This window comes from Suricata suricatta, chromosome 10, assembly GCF_006229205.1.
Source record: "Suricata suricatta isolate VVHF042 chromosome 10, meerkat_22Aug2017_6uvM2_HiC, whole genome shotgun sequence".
NCBI lineage: Eukaryota > Metazoa > Chordata > Mammalia > Carnivora > Herpestidae > Suricata > Suricata suricatta.
Window position 1 is genome coordinate 60,733,442 of NC_043709.1, and position 16,900 is coordinate 60,750,341.

The following is a 16,900-nucleotide window of genomic DNA, read 5'->3' on the forward strand; positions in this document are numbered from 1 at the left end:
GGGCTCCTCCTGCGGGCGGGAGTTGGGGGCCGCAGCGGAAGAGACGCGGGGTGGGGGAAGGGTTCTCGGGCGCCCGCCCCCATCCCGCCGGGCAGGCTCCTCGGGACCCCCCAGGGCCTGGCCCTCCCGGCTCCCAGTCCCCGCCTGTCCGGTGCCAGCCCCCGCCCGCCGCGGCCTCGCGGTCCTCCCCTCCCGGCCCCTCGGCCCCTTTCATCTTCCCTAGACTCCGCTTGGGGTTTTGCTGGTTTCTGGGAGATAAAAACCGCCTCAAATAGCGGCGGCGCGCTGCCAGGACAAACAGGGCCCGGCGGGCCATGTGCGCCTGGTTACCGGCCCTGAGCCGGGGCGCCAGGCCTCGGCGGGCCGAGCTCGGGGTACGCAGGCTCCGCCGGCGCCTCCCACCTCACAGACTCGAGGCCCCCTTTAAAAGCCTCTGGCAGCGGCCCGGCGCTGCCTCGGTTTCCCGCCCAGGTCGTAGGGAACCCCCCTCTCCCGCATTGGAGACCGCCCGCTGAGCGCTCGGAGTGCGTGGGGCTGCGGGTCACAGTCGCTGTGTCGCCGGGGCCGCCGCGCCCCCTGGTGAAGTTAGAGGGAAGTGCTCTAGGGTTGAAGGTCGGCCTCCCAAGAGTCTGCAACTCGTGAAAAACACTGGGCAAACCTTAAACACGGAGGCGGCGGGGACCCATTATGACTACACAACGCACCGTTCCTCCTCCCCAGTTCACATTACAGGGCGAGAGGCAGGCCCCTAACCGGTAATTACAACCTAACCTGTCGGTGGAAATCAAGCTACACCGAAGGGAGGTGGAAGTTGCAGGCTGAGGTCGCAGTGATTTTTTGGGGGGTACGGGTTGGCTGGTGCCATGACTGAGATACAAACAAAAACTTTGTCGGTGGGTTCTCAGTGCTCCCCACGAATCTGTCAAAGTCAGGGACTCCCTCTTTACCTCCAAAGCCTGCACTGCTTCCCCTTCTCAAGGATAGCTTTCCCAGCCAGTTTCCCCAAACTACCCTCGGGTTTTACTCTACACCCTTTAAGCTTTCTGTAACGTTCCAGGTGACGGTGAACTAACCTAGCAAATTAAACTGAGATATTGCAAGATTTTCTATGGTGTGTCTAGGATCACTGTCATTTGGGAAGTACTAAAGTGGAGGAGATCCCTGGCTTTCTCCATGTTAAGGGCATTTTCAGAGGAGCCTTCTTGTTTTCTGACCCTGGAATAACTTTCTTGGGGGCAACTTTTCATGTAGAAAGGAGGGGTAGACAGAGTCGAAGAATGCTAAACCTAGAATGCCCCCTAGTTTCTCCAACTTGACTGGCAACTCTTGGAAGCAGTGACTATGCCTTCTACATTTCTGTGTCCCTAGAGCATGGTCCTTAGAATTGCTCATTAACCTTTGTTAAATGAATAAACCAGGGACACCTGGGTGGCTCAGTGAATTAGGCATATGCTTCTTGATTTCGCTCAAGTCATGATCTTGCTGTTAGACTGGGCTCTGTGCTGACAGCTCCGAGCCTGCTTGGAATCCTCTCTCTGCCTCTCCCCTGCTCGCTCTAGTTCTCTTTCAAAATAAATAAACATAAAAAAAAAAAAAAGCTCAAGGTCACCAAGTTCATGGCACAGTTACGGCTAATCAAGTGTTTAGTACTTTACGATTTATTTAAATGGCTTCATTTCCATTATTTTGTATGGGAAACAACCAGGTGAAATAATTAGGAGGGTGCAAAAGTGAGGAAACTGAGGCGCAAAGAATTAAAAAACTTTCCAAAGTATCACAGCTGCAAGAAGAGGCGCTCCCATTCTGCATTCTAACTCCATCCTTTGGAAGCAGAATAAAATCAATCTCATTTTATTTTAAACGTATTTTTTACTTGTTTTAAGTAAACTCCACACCCGACATGGGGCCCAAGTTCATTACCCCAAGATGGAGTCTCATGCTCCACCAACTGAGCCAGCCAGGCTCCCCTATCTCACTTTTATCCTTAAATCAGAATGACGCCTCGTCTTGGTATTTTTAGGTTCAGTCTCTCGGTGCCTCACTTTCCTCTCGGTGATAGAACAGTACCCACCTCATGGGGTTGTAAAGATTAAGCAAGCATCTTACTATATAATACGTGCTCAGAAAATGTCACTGTTTTCCAATTGTTCCCACTCGCCCTCCGCGCCTAACTTTGGGGACCTGAGGTTTCGGCTGGGGCTTCCCTCTTCCTCCCAAGGTCTCTCCTAACTTTACTCCCCCCAGAGGCTTTTCACAGCTTTCTAGCCAGCTACCGGAGACAGTCCACATTTTCCCTGGGATGATCCACGGTCCTGGGAGAGTTTAATTATACTTCCCTGAACGTGGATTATTTTGAGCTTTCCGAGCGCTGAGAGCGGGAGTGGGAAACTGTGTTGTGGGATTTGGAATTGGGGAAAACAGCAATCTCGCATAAAACAAACCACACACACACAAAACCAGCTCCAACCCTTAACTATGGGTTGGCTCCGGAACACGCCCGCGCCGCTCTCCCTTTCGCCGCTACGCGGCGCGCGAGGACGCTCTGGACGTCGGTCCCGGACTGCGCACGCGTTCGCGTTCTGCGTTACCCTTCCTCTCACTTTCGCTAAATTTTGCACTGCTGTTTGTCCCAGACGGCTACCCGTACCGACCGAATCTAGCCCGGGAACTAAGAGAGGAGCGGGATCCGCGAATTTACCGATTCCAGACGTCCTCGGAACGGGCACCATGTGCTCCCTGGGACTGTTCCCTCCGCCGCCTCCTAGGGGTCAAGTCACCCTATACGAGCACAATAACGAGTTGGTGACAGGCAATAGCTATGAGAGTCCGCCTCCTGACTTCCGGGGCCAGGTGGTCGGGGCGAGAAGGGAGGGGACCTACAGGCATGGGGGAGGGGCATGAGAGACCTGAGGCAGCGTAGCAGGGACGGGGTTGCTGTCCTCGGTCCCGCGAACTGGAGACCGTCTGGCCCAGGTTTGAGAATAGAAGGGCTGGGATTGGAGAATGAGGGATGCTGAGGAGCTGTGAGGCAGGCCTAGAGGGAATGGAGAGAATGAGGGAGAATTTAGGGGATGTGAGGGCGCAGGAGAACTACTGAAAAGTTGGGGACAGTACTTGGGAGAGCTGTGGAGGCATAATCTGGAGCGTCCCCGCGCCCCCCCCCCCCCCAGCGTTCCTGGGGAAGAAAACGGAGAGAAACTGACATTTGCTATGTATGAAAGAGTCTCCGAGTCAGATGTGCTTCACAGATACAAGATTTAATAATCACAGCACTCCTATGCAGTACTCTAGTTTTACGGATAAGGGAACTAAACTGTTTCCCTTTCCCGGCAGTGTTAGGTTTATGGGAATGGAAAGCAGGTCTCTGGAGCCTCTTACTCTTAGCCCAGCCATGGTGTAGAGATTGACAGGGAGTTAAGCAAAGATCCGGGGAAGAGACTGACTCATTGTCACACCTCTCATTTCTGGCCTATAGTGGATCAATCTTCCTGTCCTGAACCTGACTAAGGATCCCCTGAAGACCCCTGGGAGGCTGGACCATGGCACAAGAACTGCCTTCATCCATCACCGGGAGCAAGTGTGGAAGAGATGCATCAACATATGGTGAGACTTGGCAAACGGTCTCCTGGGCCATGATCTGCCGATCTTGAAGAAGATGGGGTCACCCTCCCTCTGCCTTGGGCTGCCAGGCTCTCTCTAGCTCAGGGCTGGATATCATTCATCATAACAAATTAGCCGTCCTTACTGAGAAACCTAAGTCGACAGTAGTTCATTTCATCTCCAGTGACCTGCCTTGCCTTCTGATTTGATTAGGTGAACCTGCTCCCTGCCCCCTCTTCACATCATTGCCACTTTCTGAGCTTTTACCTGACGCTTAGGTATAGATCTAACATTGCAGTCAATAAATAATCTCATATTTAGGTCATTCATTTGGTACATGTATGAGTGGAGCCACCTGTCTGGATTCAGGTCCTGGCTGTATCACTTTTTAGCTGTGTGATATTGGGCAAGTTACTCAATCGATTGGTCCCTAACTTTCCTCATCTGTAAAATGGAACCTATCTTACAAGGTTGTAGTGACAAGGAAATGAATCGATGGATGTAAAGCACTTAGAGAACAGTGCCTGGCCCATACACATTAATCTCTTCAAGGGTTAGTTATTATCACTGTCATGTGTAGGGTAAATTCCTACAAATCCAGCAGTTGGGTTCAAAGGGTGTGTCCATCTGTAATATGGTGAGCTGCCACCAAATAGTCCTCCATTGAAATTGTATATATTTACAGTCTCACCAGCAGTGTATGAGAGTGCCTGTTTGCCAGCACATGTGCTATCAAATTTAGATATTTGTTACCATAGTCCTGTTAAAAAAATTTTTTTTAAATGTTTTTATTTATTTTTGAGAGAGAGACAGCATGAGCAGGGGAGGGCCAGAGAGAGAAGGAGTCACAGGATCTGAAGACAGGCTCCAGGCTCTGAGCTGTCAGCACAGATCCCGACGCAGGTCTCAAACCCACAGACCGTGAGATCATGACCTGAAGTGAAGTCGTATGCCACCCAGGCGCCCCATGCATAGTCCTGTTTAATTTGCACACCTCTTTGTGTGAGGGAAGCTCTTGTCTGATAAGTCATTCAGTCCCAGCTTCTTTCTCATTTCCTACCTCTTCACCTGCTGCATCTTCCTGCCTTTTCTGTGCCTCGTCTTCCTGGTGTCCCTTAAATATTAGTGTCCTGGGCTAGACTTAAAATTGATAACTTCATACCAGGTGTTGCCTCATTTGCCAACCCCCCTCGGTTGGCTCTTCCACAGGCTTCACACACTCAGCATGTTCAAAGCCGATCTCTTCATTTCCTTTTCCAAACCTGCTTCTACCTTGTGTTCTTCATCTCAGGGAATGACCTTACTGCTCATTCAGGAGCAAGTGGTTTGAATGTAGGCTCTGGGGCAGACAGACAGGTTGAATCCTGATGTTGCTACTTCCTACCTAGGTCACATTGACAGTATTGACCTTTTCAAGCCTTCGTTCTTTTATCTAAAAATGCAGATGTTAACAACACCAATTTTTTAGGGTTGTGATGGTGGCTGAATTAGATGATGTGTGTGAAGCATCTAGCCCAGCTTGGCATACTGTAAGCAGTATTAGCTGCTATCATTATTACGTAGGTGTTTCCTTTGATGTTACTCTTACTAATGTCTAATTAGCCCTCAAATTCTGTTCATTCTACTTCCTCACCTCTCAAATCTATCTGCTTTTCTCCAACCCTATTAGTTCAGAGCACTTTGGCCTTTTTTCCAGATTTGTGAAGTAGCCTCTTACCCCATCTCCTTCTCTCCATTTTTGTCCCCTTCTAATTGGCAGCCAGACTGATATTTCTAAAATGCCAATGTGATAAGTTTATTCCTCTGTTTAAAATCCTTCTGTGGTGGAGAGCCTGGCTGGCTCGGTTGGTAGAGCATGACTCTTGACCTCAGAGTCATGAGTTCCAGCCTATGTTGGGTGTGGAGATTACTTTAAAAAAAAAAAATCTTTTCTTGGTTTTCTGTTTACTGGCTTAGGACAAGTCTTGATCCCTTGACCTGCTCACAAGTTCCTGAAAGACTGCTGAGCCTTCGTTGTCTTGTTGGTAAAATGAGCAGAATATTGTTTAGATGAGTGTGATAATTAAATGAAAGAATTATATGTAAAGTACCCAGCACATACTTGGCACTCATTAAAAATGTGAGTGCTGGGGCGCCTGGGTGGCTCAGTCGGTTAAGCCTCCGACTTCGGCTCAGGTCAGTTCTCACGTTCGTGGGTTCAAGCCCCACGTCAGGCTCTGTGCTGACAGCTAGCTCAGAGCCTGGAGCTGCTTCCGGTTCTGTGTCTCCTCTCTCTGACCCTCCCCCTCTCATGCTCTGTCTCTCTCTGTATCAAAAATAAATAAAACATTAAAAAAGTTTTTAAAAAAATTAAAAAAAATGTGAGTGCTCCTTTTTAAAAAAAAGTTTTTATTAAAAAAATTTTTTTAATGTTTATTTTTGACAGAGAGAAAGGGAGAGAGTGCAAATGCATGAGCAGGGGAGGGGTAGAGAGAGAGGGAGAGGTTCTAAAGCAGGCTCCACACTGACAGCAGAGAGCCTGATGTGGGGCTTGAAGCCCTGAACCACGAAATCATGACCTGAGCTCAAGTCACATGCTTAACCAACTGAGCCACCCAGGCGCCCCTGAAGATTTTATTTAAAAAAAATTTTTTTTAATGATTTTTATTTATTTTTGAGAGACAGAGATAGTGTGAGCAGGGGAGGGTCAGAGAGAGAGGGAGACACAGAATCCGAAGCAGGCTCCAGGCTCTGAGCTAGCTGTCAGCACAGAGCCCGACGCGGGGCTTGAACTCATGAACTGTGAGATCATGACCTGAGCTGAAGCCGGCCGCTTAACCGACTGAGCCACCCAGGCGCCCCAAGATTTTATTTTTAAGTAATCTCTACACACGATGTGGGTCCCGAACTCACAACCTTGAGCTCAAGAGTCACTCACTCCACCCACTGAGCCAGCCAGGTGCCCCTAATGCTCTTATTTTTAATACATGTTTATTGACTGAATAAAACTTGTGGAGGAAGACTGAAGGGATCAGAATCATCTGACTCACAGCTTTCTCTCATCAGGCGTGATATGGGCCTTTTTGGGGTGCTGAATGAGATTGCGAACTCGGAGGAAGAGGGTAAGTATGTTCTTCTCCCACCTTCTCTAGTTTTATGGTTGGCATCTCCCCTCCATATTCTTCATAACTTATCCCAGTACCTCTTGGCCCAGCCCGTTGCCCTTTAGCCCTGTTTTTCCTGCCCCAGTTGTCTGTGCCCGCACCATCTTCTTTTCTCCCCTCTGCCTCCCTCACATCCCCCAGAGTGGGTGTTGGGAGCATTTGTTGGGCGGAAGGACCTGGGGGATGCTGGTCCTTGCTCATCCTTCATCTTAGGGTGTGTGTTGAGAGCCCTGTGAATGGTTTAATCAGAGCTGCTTCCTCAACCTCACAGTGTTTGAGTGGGTGAAGACGGCGTCCAGCTGGGCCCTGGCACTCTGTCGATGGGCCTCCTCCCTCCACGGGTCCCTGTTCCCCCACCTGACTGTAAGTTTGGCTTCCTCCCTGGCTCCCTCTCCAGCTGCCGCTCCCTCCCTCCTACCCTCTTCCATTTCCCATCCCTTAAGGTCAGGGTGGGGTGGGAAGCCTGCAGAGGGTGGGAGCAGCCCAGCTGCCATCGAGGGGACACACTCCCTTTGTCCCAGCACCCCCTCTGTCCGCTTTGTTCTTGCAGCTCAAGAGTGAAGATCTGATTGCCGAATTTGCCCAAGTCACAAACTGGTGAGTGTAGGAGCTCCGGGCTTTTGTGGGAAGGAAGTCCTGAACCTTGGAACTTCTCTGAGGGAGACGGCAGTCTAAGCAGAGAGCCCTCACACCGCTCTCCTGACTACTCCCCACATTCTCATTCCTCGTACCTCCCGAAAAAAGAACTAAAAGGGAGAAACGATACTGCCCTCATATGAAAGGGAAGCTGAGCCTCTGGGCTGGGGGATGGGGAGGCGCAGGTCCACCTTCCTCATGTCCACTCCCGTGCCAGGTCCAGCTGCTGCCTGCGGGTCTTTGCGTGGCACCCCCACACTAACAAGTTTGCGGTGGCCCTGCTAGATGACTCCGTCCGCGTGTATAATGCCAGCAGGTATGTGGGGGGCATGCGGGGCATGCTGCGACTCTTCAGTTTCCACAAGTCAGTCTCCCTGTCCCTGCTAGCCTTGGTTCCAGGTTCCTGTAGCTCCTGGGCCTGGTCTACAAGACCCCTTCCCGAACCATGTCCGGGAGTCTCTACAACTAGATGTGTCCTGTTTCCGGATGTAACCTTTATCCTGTCCTTCTGCCCCACAATACCCCTGGGCTCTGCGTGATCCACTTTCTTCTCTTGGCTTTCCCTCCTCAACTGAACTCCGGTCCCCTCAGCTGTAGTGTCCCCACTTTGACTCAGCCCCTTAATCTTCATCACAGCACCATCGTCCCCTCCCTGAAGCACCGGCTGCAGCGAAATGTGGCGGCTCTGGCCTGGAAGCCACTCAGTGCCTCTGTGTTGGCTGTGGCCTGCCAGACCTGCATTCTCGTCTGGACCTTGGACCCCACCTCTTTGTCCACCCGGTGAGTCCCAGTGGCCTCTGTCTTACTTTGGCCTGAGGGTTACAGCCATGCTAGTGGTGGTGGGCGTCGAGGTCTGGAAGAAGTTCTTTGTCCTCACAGTGCTTTCCAGGGCTGTGGGAGAAGCAGACCCAAGGTCAGCATCCAGGTGCTGAGAAGGCTGTAATCTAGAGAAAGGGACACAACTAGGAACTTATGGAATTGTGGGGAGTGTGTATCCATGGATCATGGAGTGGAAGGACTTGTCTTTTTCAGAGGACTGTCCCGATATAGGGTTTGTTTGTTTACTTATTTATTTATTAATGTTTTATTTATTTTTGAGACCGAGAGAGACAAAGTATGAGCGAGGAGGGGCAGAGAGAGAGGGAGACATAGAACCGGAAGCAGGCTCCAGGCTCTGAGCTGTCAGCACAGAGCCTGATGCGGGGCTCGAACCCACGAACGTGAGATCATGACCTGAGCTGAAGTCGAGGCTTAACCAACTGAGCCACCCAGGCGCCCCCCGATGCAGGGTTTAAAGGGAAGTGTGGGGGAGGAAATTAATTTAGACAGAACTTGAAATCAAGGAAATTGGAAAAAGAATACCCATGAGAATTAAGTAAATATAAAACCAGAAACGGATTCTTTAAATTATGAATAAAGAAGAAAACTTTTTGGCCAGCCATATTGGGGTAGAATAGAAAATCAGAGTACAGTATTTTCCAAGTGGGAAAGAAGAGATAACAGCAGATATGGAAGAAAATAGAACTATTTGATAGTATCGTATGCAAGTTTACTTTTTTAAAAATTTTTAAATGTTTTATTTATCTTTGATACAGAGAGAGACAGCACAAGAGGAGGAGGGTCAGAGAGAGAAGGAGACACAGAACCTGGAAGCAGGCTCCAGGCTCCGAGCTAGCTGTCAGCAGAGAGCCTGATGCGGGGCTCGAACCCACGAACATGAGATCTGACCTGAACCGAAGTCGGAGGCCCAACTGACTGAGCCACCCAGGCGCCCCTCGTATTCAAGTTTAGACTAACAAATTGAAAATCTAAAGGAAATATTTGATTCTCTACCAAAACCTAACCAAAGTGGATTGTGTGAGAGATTAAAACAGATGAGCTCTACCACTAAAAAAAAATGCCAGGCTATGGGGTGCCGGGCTGGTTCAGTCCATTGAATGTTTGACTTTGGCTTAGGTCGTGATCTTATAGTTTGTGAGTTTGAACCCTGCGTTGGGCTCTGAGCTGACAGCCTAGGCCTGGAGCCTGCCTTGGATTTTGTGTCTCCCTCCTTCTCTGACTCTTCTCCTGCTCACACTCTGTCTCTGTTTCTCTCAAAAATAAATAAACATTAAAAAAAATGCCAGGCTGAGATGGCATTATGAAAGTTCTGTGATAATCTGCATGTTGTTTGTTTAGTTTTTAAAGTAGGCTCCAGGGGTGCCTGGGTGGCTCAGTCGGTTAAGCATCTGACTTCGGCTCAGGTCAGATCTCACGTTCGTGGGTTCGAGCCCCGCGTCAGGCTCTGTGCTGACAGCTAGCTCAGAGCCTGGAGCCTGCTTCTGGTTCTGTGTCTCCTTCTCTCTCTGCCCCTCCCCCTCCCATGCTCTGTCTCTCTCTGTATCAAAAATAAATAAAACATTAAAAAAAAAAAAGTAGGCTCCATGCTTAACACGGGGTTTGAACTTACGACTGTGTGAGTAAGAGTTTCATGCTCTACTGACTGAGCCAGCCAGGTACCCTTCCATGTTATTTGAATTAGACCAGATCATAGAAAAATTTGGAAAGCCTCCTGATTTTTTTCCTTTTAATAAACTTTATTTTGGTATAATTTTACATGTTTAGAAAAGTTGCAGATAGTACAGAGTTCTGGTATACCTGTTCCCCATTTTTCCCCATTGCTAATGTTACATTTGTCAAAACTAAGAAACTGATGTTTGTACATTACTAACTATACTCAGACCTTCTTCAGGTTTTACCAGTTTTTCCATTGATACCCTTTTTCTGTCCCAGAATTCATCCTGATTTATTTTTATAAAGCTAAACCCTAAAACTTAAAGCCGACAATAAGTAGTTTAAGAAAGATGATATTTGAGCATAGATTTAAAAATCATAGATAGGGGTGGGGCACCTGGGTGGCTCAGTCAGTTAAGTGTCCGGCTTTGGCTCAGGTCATGATCTCAGGGTTCGTGGGTTTGAGCCCCACGTCGGGCTCTGTGCTGACAGCTAGTTCAGAGCCTGCAGCCTGCTTCAGATTCTGTATCTCCCTCTCTCTCTGCCCCTCCCTGCTCATGCTCTGTTTCTCTCTGTCTCTCAAAACAAAACAAAACATTAAAAAAAAATCATAGATGGGGTGCCTGGGTGGCTCAGTCAGCTAAGTGTCTGACTTTGGCTCAGGTCATCATGTCATGGTTTATGAGGTTGAGCCCCATGTTGGGCTCTGCGCTGACAGCTTAGAGCCTGGGGCCTCCTTCAGATTCTGTGTCTCCATTTCCACCTCACCTCTACTCACACTGTGTCTCTCTCAAAAATGAATAAACATTAAGAAAAATATTAAAAATCCTAAAGAAAATATTAGCAAATAGAGTAAAAAAGCATATTTTATTTTATAAGTTTATTTATTTATTTTGAGAGAAAGTATGTATGTGAGCGGGGGAGGGGCAGAGAGACACAGAGGGAGAGAGAAAGAAGCCCCAGCAGGCCCCTCTGCCAGGGCACCTGATGTGGGGCTCGATCTCACCAACTGCAAGATCATGACCTGAGCCTAGGCCAAGAGTCAGGTGCTTAACCAACTGACCCACCTAGGTGCCCCCAAAAGCATATTTAAAAAGAAAAATCTTAACCATGTAGAATTTTCCAGAAATTAAAGACATTAATCATTAGGACATCTATTAACATGATTTATTACATTAGTTAATTAAAGGAGAAAAATAGTTATATCCATAAAGGCTCTTCTTAGAGACATTCCAGGTGAAAACAGAAAGTAAAATAGGAATACAAAGAGATGACCTAACGTAAGAATTTACTCAGGGAAATAGAAAGAAAAAAAGAGTATTTACTCAGAATTAGTAGCTCTTGTGTTAGACAGTGAAATATGAAATATTAAAGGTATTTTCTCCAGTAATGTCAAGATAAAGACAGTTACCATTATCACTGTTATATTTATTTTATTTTGCTTTCTATTTTTTTAAAGATTTTATTCTTTTGGAGCACCTGGGTGGCTCAGTCGAGTGTGTGACACTTGATTTTGGCTATGTCTCTCCCTTCTCTCTTAAAATAAATAAACATTACAACAATTTTTTTTTAAAGGAGTTTATTCTTTTAAGTAATCTCTACACCCAAACTGGGACTCAAACTCACAACCTGAAGATCAAAAATCACACATTTCTACTGACTGAGCCAGTCAGGCACCCCTCATTGTCACCATTGTTAATCAACATTATTTTTGGAGAGTCTAGTGAGAGCGTTAAAACAAAAAGGTGACATCTTGAAAACAAAGGGAAAATTATTCTTCTTTGAAGATAAGATTTCATATCTAGATAAAATAAGAAACTCAACTAAAAAAACTATTTGATCTAATAAATTTAAATGTAGTAAGGTGGGGCACCTGGGTGGCTCAATTGGTAGGGCCTCAGACTTTGGCTTAGGTCATGATCTCACATTCGTGGGTTCGAGCCCCATGTGTGGCACTGTGCTGACAGCTCAGAGCCTGGAGTTGCTGCTGATTCTGTCTCCCTTTCTCTCTGCCACTCCCCCTCTCATGCTCTGTCTCTCTGTGTATCCGGAAAAAAAAAAAGTAGTATGGTGACTGGATCCAAGAAACCAAAAATTTAATAGTTTTCTTTAATATCTATAATAATCATTGAGAAATTGAGGCAGAAAAAATATTGATTTACAGTACATGCAATTACTGAATCACTAAGAATAAACTATTTAATGTATTTAATCTACCAGACATCTGAAGAAAGTTGTGGAGGAACCTCGACCTTGAACTAGAGCTGAATAAATGGGAGACATACTCTATGCCCAGACATCAATGTGTAATCATAAAAATACCAAATTAAGTGGACTTGCAACCAGAATTCTTCTGGCTTTTATTTTTCTGAACTGGGCAAAATGATATTCAGAGTTTTTACTAAAGAATAAATATCGAAGAACCACCAAGAAAAGTTTGAAAAGGAAGAATATTGAGGGGAGACTTGCCCTACTAAGTATTAAGATATTTTATGAAGAAGTTACAGTAATGGAAAGTTACCATTGACATAAGGATAGACAAACCAGATCAGCGTAACTGAATAACATTCAGGAACAGACCTAAGAATACATGAAAATTGAATATATGATAAATTTTGTTTATTATTGCAAAAAAGAAGTTTCGTGTGTGTATGTGTGTGTGTTTTAGGAGAGTTAGGATAATTGGCTATCCCTTTGGGAAATCATAAAGGTAGTCCTTGCTTTATATAAAATATACAAGTAAATTCCAAGCAGACTAAAAAATTAAAGATAGAAATAAAAGGACTAGAAGAAAATAGAATATTTTTTACTCATTCAGAATATTATTAAAATGTTTCATAATATCTAGTACTTAGCAAGACTAGGAAAGTGGGTACATTTTTTCTTGTGAGAAGACTATATTGTACAAACTTTTCAAAAAATAATTTGTTGGTTTGTTTATATTTACTTAGTTTATTTTTGACGGACAGAGTGAGCAGGAGAGGGGAGAAAGAGAATCTCAAGCAGGCTCCACACTATCAGCAAGGAGTTTGATGTGGGCCTCTAACTCTCTAACCGTGAGATCATGACCTGAGCCGAAACCAAGAGTTGGACACTTAACTGACTGAGCCACCCAGATGCCCCTATTTTTTAAAAAGTGCCAGCCTTTTTTACCCCAAAATTTGAACTCATAGTAACATAAGTACATAAGGATATTGATACAGAGAATTTTATTTTTTTTAAACAGTTTATTGTCAAATTGGTTTCCACACCCAGTGCTCTTTCCCATAAGTGCCCTCCTCCATCACCACCACCTCTTCTCCCCCCTCCCCCTTCCCCTTCAGCCCTCAGTTCATTTTCAGCATTCAATAGTCTGATACAGAGAATTTTTTTACAGCATTATTTGTAATAAGATTACAGGAGTACCTTGGTGGCTCACTTGGCGAGTATCTGACTCTTGATTTCAGTGCAGGTCATGATCCCATAGTTTGTGAGATTGAGCCTTGCTTGTGTCGGGCTCTGTGCTGACAGCACAGAGCTTGAGATTCTCTCTCTCCCTCTCTCTGCCCCTCCCCTGCTCAAGTGTATGCTCTTTCTCTCAAAATAAATAAACTAAAAAAAAAATAACCCACATCATAAACAATTGTGAAACGTCCATTTTGGAGGTCTGAGTGCATGAATTATAGTTTATCTGTTCAGGGGAATTGAGACAGTGGAGCCACTGAGAAGAATGTGATGGATCTCTATGAACGGACCTGAAAAGCTAACTGATTTATTGTAAAGTCCAAGAATAAGTTGTGTTCTGTGATCTAGGATCTCTCTGGCACTAGAGGTAGTTACAGTTTGCTGGAAAAGGGAGAGGATGGCATTCATTCAGGTCACAGCCTGCACCTGCTAGGCCAAGTACGTGGCTCTGGACATACAAAGTTGACTAAGTCACAGCCTCATGGTGGAGGATGACCCACATGTAGTACCTTTGACAGGCAGAAAACAATGCAGGAGCACAGACAGGAAGACTAATTCTGACAAGGAAAGACAGGGTTTGCAGCACAGGATGAGTTCTGGGGGGTGCAGCAGATATTTCTGGAAGAGAAATTGGAACCCTGAGGTAGAGTCATAGATGGTCCCAGGCCCCAGGTGGGGCGGGGCGGAGAGAGCTCTGGCCTGGGGCAGAGCGCGGCCTTTCCCCCACTCGGCACCGTCCGGCTTTGCCGGTCATAAGTTCTTGTCTCCCAGAGGCCCACCAGTGCAAGCATCCTTCCTTTCATGCAGTTTCATTCGTGGACCTCAGGTGGTGACTCTGCCCTTCCTTCCTTATTTTTCCTATCACTTCCATGACCCTTATTCATTTCTCTTAACTTGGATTCCAGGGGCCATTGGGATTTGGAAGTTTCAGTGGAAGGCGAGGAAGTAGAGTTGGGGGGCATTCCTTTTGTTGCACTCTGGTTTTATACCATCTCCCGTTGGCAGACCCTCTTCCGGCTGTGCGCAAGTGCTCTCTCACCCTGGGCACACACCTGTCACCAGCTTGGCCTGGGCACCCAGTGGGGGACGGCTGCTCTCAGCTTCACCTGTGGATGCTGCTATCCTGGTGAGTTGGTCCCCACCCCTCTTTTGGCCATTTGAGCCCCCTTAGGTGTGAGGCAAGAGCATTCTTCTCCAGTGGGGGGAAAATATACTGGGGGGGAGGAGAGGAATAATTGTCCATTCAGTGTTAAACTTACCCATGGAAGGAGCGGCACCATTCCAACTCCTCAGATTTAAAATTGCTGGGACGCCTGGGTGGCTCATCCAGTTAAGCCACCGACTCTTGGTTTCGGCTCAGGTCACAATCGCATGGTTTGTGGGATTGAGCCCCGTGTTGGGCTCTGCACTGACAGCGTGGAGCCTGCTTGGGATCTCTCTCCTTTTCTCTCTGCACCCTCCCTTGTTTGCTCTCTCTCAAAAGTTCTGCTTGTTATCACTGTACATATAAACCTATTCCCTCCTGTTTTAACAGTCCCTCTCTTGCTTCCTCCCCTTTCTGTGTCCTTGTACCTAGAGTAAGGGCAGCCCCTGTGAGTTCCCACTCACTCCTCCCCTTCTGCCTAGGTATGGGATGTCTCAACAGAGACCTGTGTTCCCCTTCCCTGGTTTCGGGGCGGTGGGGTTACCAATCTGCTCTGGTCTCCGGATGGCAGCAAAGTCCTGGCTACCACTCCTTCAGCTGTCTTTCGGTGAGTCGGGGGAGAGTGGGGAAAGGGGGAAGGACAGGAACAACCCCAAGAGGCACTTGGCTCCTGGAACTTCCAGCAGGCAGAACCTTCTGTTCTGTGACCATTCTCTGACCTGGCCTGGGACCAGCAGAGGGAGGGAAGTACAGTTTTGGAACCTAGAGGTCCTAGGCTGTGACCTGACTCTTTCCGGCGCAGAGTCTGGGAAGCCCAGATGTGGACTTGCGAGAGGTGGCCTACTCTGTCAGGGCGGTGTCAGGTGAGAGGGGACTGTGATTCAGAGAGCCGGCGAGGAGGTGGGCCTCAGATTCCCCCAGCTTGTCTCCCTGCACCCACCTATGGACCGGTGTTCCCCTACCTTTTCTTCCCTGACCCCAGACTGGCTGCTGGAGCCCAGATGGAAACCGACTGCTCTTCACTGTATTGGGGGAACCACTCATTTACTCCTTGTCATTCCCAGAACGTTGCGGTGAGTCAGGGGAAGCAGAATATCTGGGGCAGAGGGAGGCAGGCACCCCCTGGAATATGCTACTCTGAAGGATAAAGAGAAGTAAAACTTGGGAGAGTTGAGAGGTGTTGATACCTACAATGGGTGGGAGCCAGGGGACCAGTGAGAGGCCCTTTCCTGTACCCAGAGCCTCTGCCCTTCTCGCAGGGGAGGGAAAGGGGCGCGTTGGAGGTGCGAAGTCAGCCACCATTGTGGCGGATCTGTCTGAGACCACAGTACAGACACCAGATGGAGAGGAAAGGTGAGTTGAATGGTGAGGGAGGGGCAGTGAAAAGGTGGAGGGACCATGCTGAGCCCTCCCAACCTACTGTTTTGACCCACAGACTTGGGGGAGAGGCTCACTCCATGGTCTGGGACCCCAGTGGAGAACGTCTGGCTGTGCTCATGAAAGGTAAGAGGTGGGATGGAAGTTGTTGGAGGATGCTCAGGCCGCAGCCATCTTCCCATTAATGGAGGGTGTCCATGTCCTGGCTGCAGTTCTCTGCCCTGCCCCAAGATTCTGCATATAGGGTGCCTTCCTGTCACATCCATTTCTTACAGGAAATCCGCGTGTCCAGAATGGTCAACCAGTCATCCTCCTTTTTCGCACTCGAAACAGCCCTGTGTTTGAGCTGCTTCCTTGGTAAGTGCCAGCTAGGCCATCAGGTCTGGACTCCCCACTAGCCTTCCCACACCAAACCCACCTCCTCCTCCACTGCCCAGCTCCAGCTGCCTGTTTCCCTTCCCCTCCTAGTGGCATCATCCAGGGGGAGCCAGGGGCCCAGGCACAGCTCATCACTTTCCATCCTTCCTTCAACAAAGGGGCTCTGCTCAGTGTGGTGAGTAGGCCAGGCTGCTGGGTTCAGGAGCGGGGCAGAAGAACCCAGGACCTTGGCTGCTGTGTGGCCCCCACTCTGTGGCCGCCTTTGGTCCTAGGCTCTGATAGATTTCTTTTGTCCCTCTCTGCAGTGCTGGTCCACAGGCCGGATTGCCCACATTCCTCTGTACTTTGTCAATGCCCAGTTTCCACGTTTTAGCCCAGTGCTTGGCCGAACCCAGGAGCCCCCAGCTGGGGGCGGAGGCTCTATTCATGATCTGCCCCTCTTTACTGAGACATCCCCAATCTCTGCCCCCTGGGATCCCCTTCCTGGGCCATCCCCTCCCCGGCCCCACTCCCCTCACTCCCACTTCTAATAATAATAATAAATTCCCCTCACTCTTTCCACTCAAGTTATGAGACTTTTTCCAGAGACTTGCGCTGGGGTCTAGTGAAGAAAAGGCAACATGGACTTTGGGTTAAGATGGCTGTGTCACTTTTTATGAATTTGGTCAGATTATTTATCCTTAGG

The 16,900-nt window shown here is 48.0% G+C and overlaps 1 protein-coding gene across 4 annotated transcripts in view; it reads left to right on the top strand.

The window, feature by feature from the left end:
- The window catches only part of AAAS (aladin WD repeat nucleoporin), a 17,132-nt gene extending 351 nt beyond the window's left edge, over positions 1-16,781 (top strand). Inside the window, exons 2-17 of one of the 4 annotated variants that reach the window (XM_029953448.1) lie at positions 2,634-2,850; positions 3,476-3,603; positions 6,646-6,701; positions 7,015-7,106; positions 7,294-7,340; positions 7,597-7,695; positions 8,016-8,159; positions 14,322-14,442; positions 14,943-15,067; positions 15,263-15,323; positions 15,443-15,533; positions 15,720-15,813; positions 15,896-15,963; positions 16,113-16,194; positions 16,306-16,390; positions 16,521-16,781. In XM_029953448.1, coding sequence (XP_029809308.1) covers positions 2,728-2,850; positions 3,476-3,603; positions 6,646-6,701; positions 7,015-7,106; positions 7,294-7,340; positions 7,597-7,695; positions 8,016-8,159; positions 14,322-14,442; positions 14,943-15,067; positions 15,263-15,323; positions 15,443-15,533; positions 15,720-15,813; positions 15,896-15,963; positions 16,113-16,194; positions 16,306-16,390; positions 16,521-16,745 — 1,641 coding nt within the window. In that variant the 5' untranslated portion in view covers positions 2,634-2,727 and the 3' untranslated portion in view covers positions 16,746-16,781. Of the gene's footprint in view, positions 1-674; positions 756-2,633; positions 2,851-2,883; positions 2,974-3,475; positions 3,604-6,645; positions 6,702-7,014; positions 7,107-7,293; positions 7,341-7,596; positions 7,696-8,015; positions 8,160-14,321; positions 14,443-14,942; positions 15,068-15,262; positions 15,324-15,442; positions 15,534-15,719; positions 15,814-15,895; positions 15,964-16,112; positions 16,195-16,305; positions 16,391-16,520 lie in introns of those variants that run through there. The other 3 variants (XM_029953451.1, XM_029953450.1, XM_029953449.1) reach the window with 3 other exon arrangements.
- Positions 16,782-16,900: the final 119 nt, after the last annotated feature.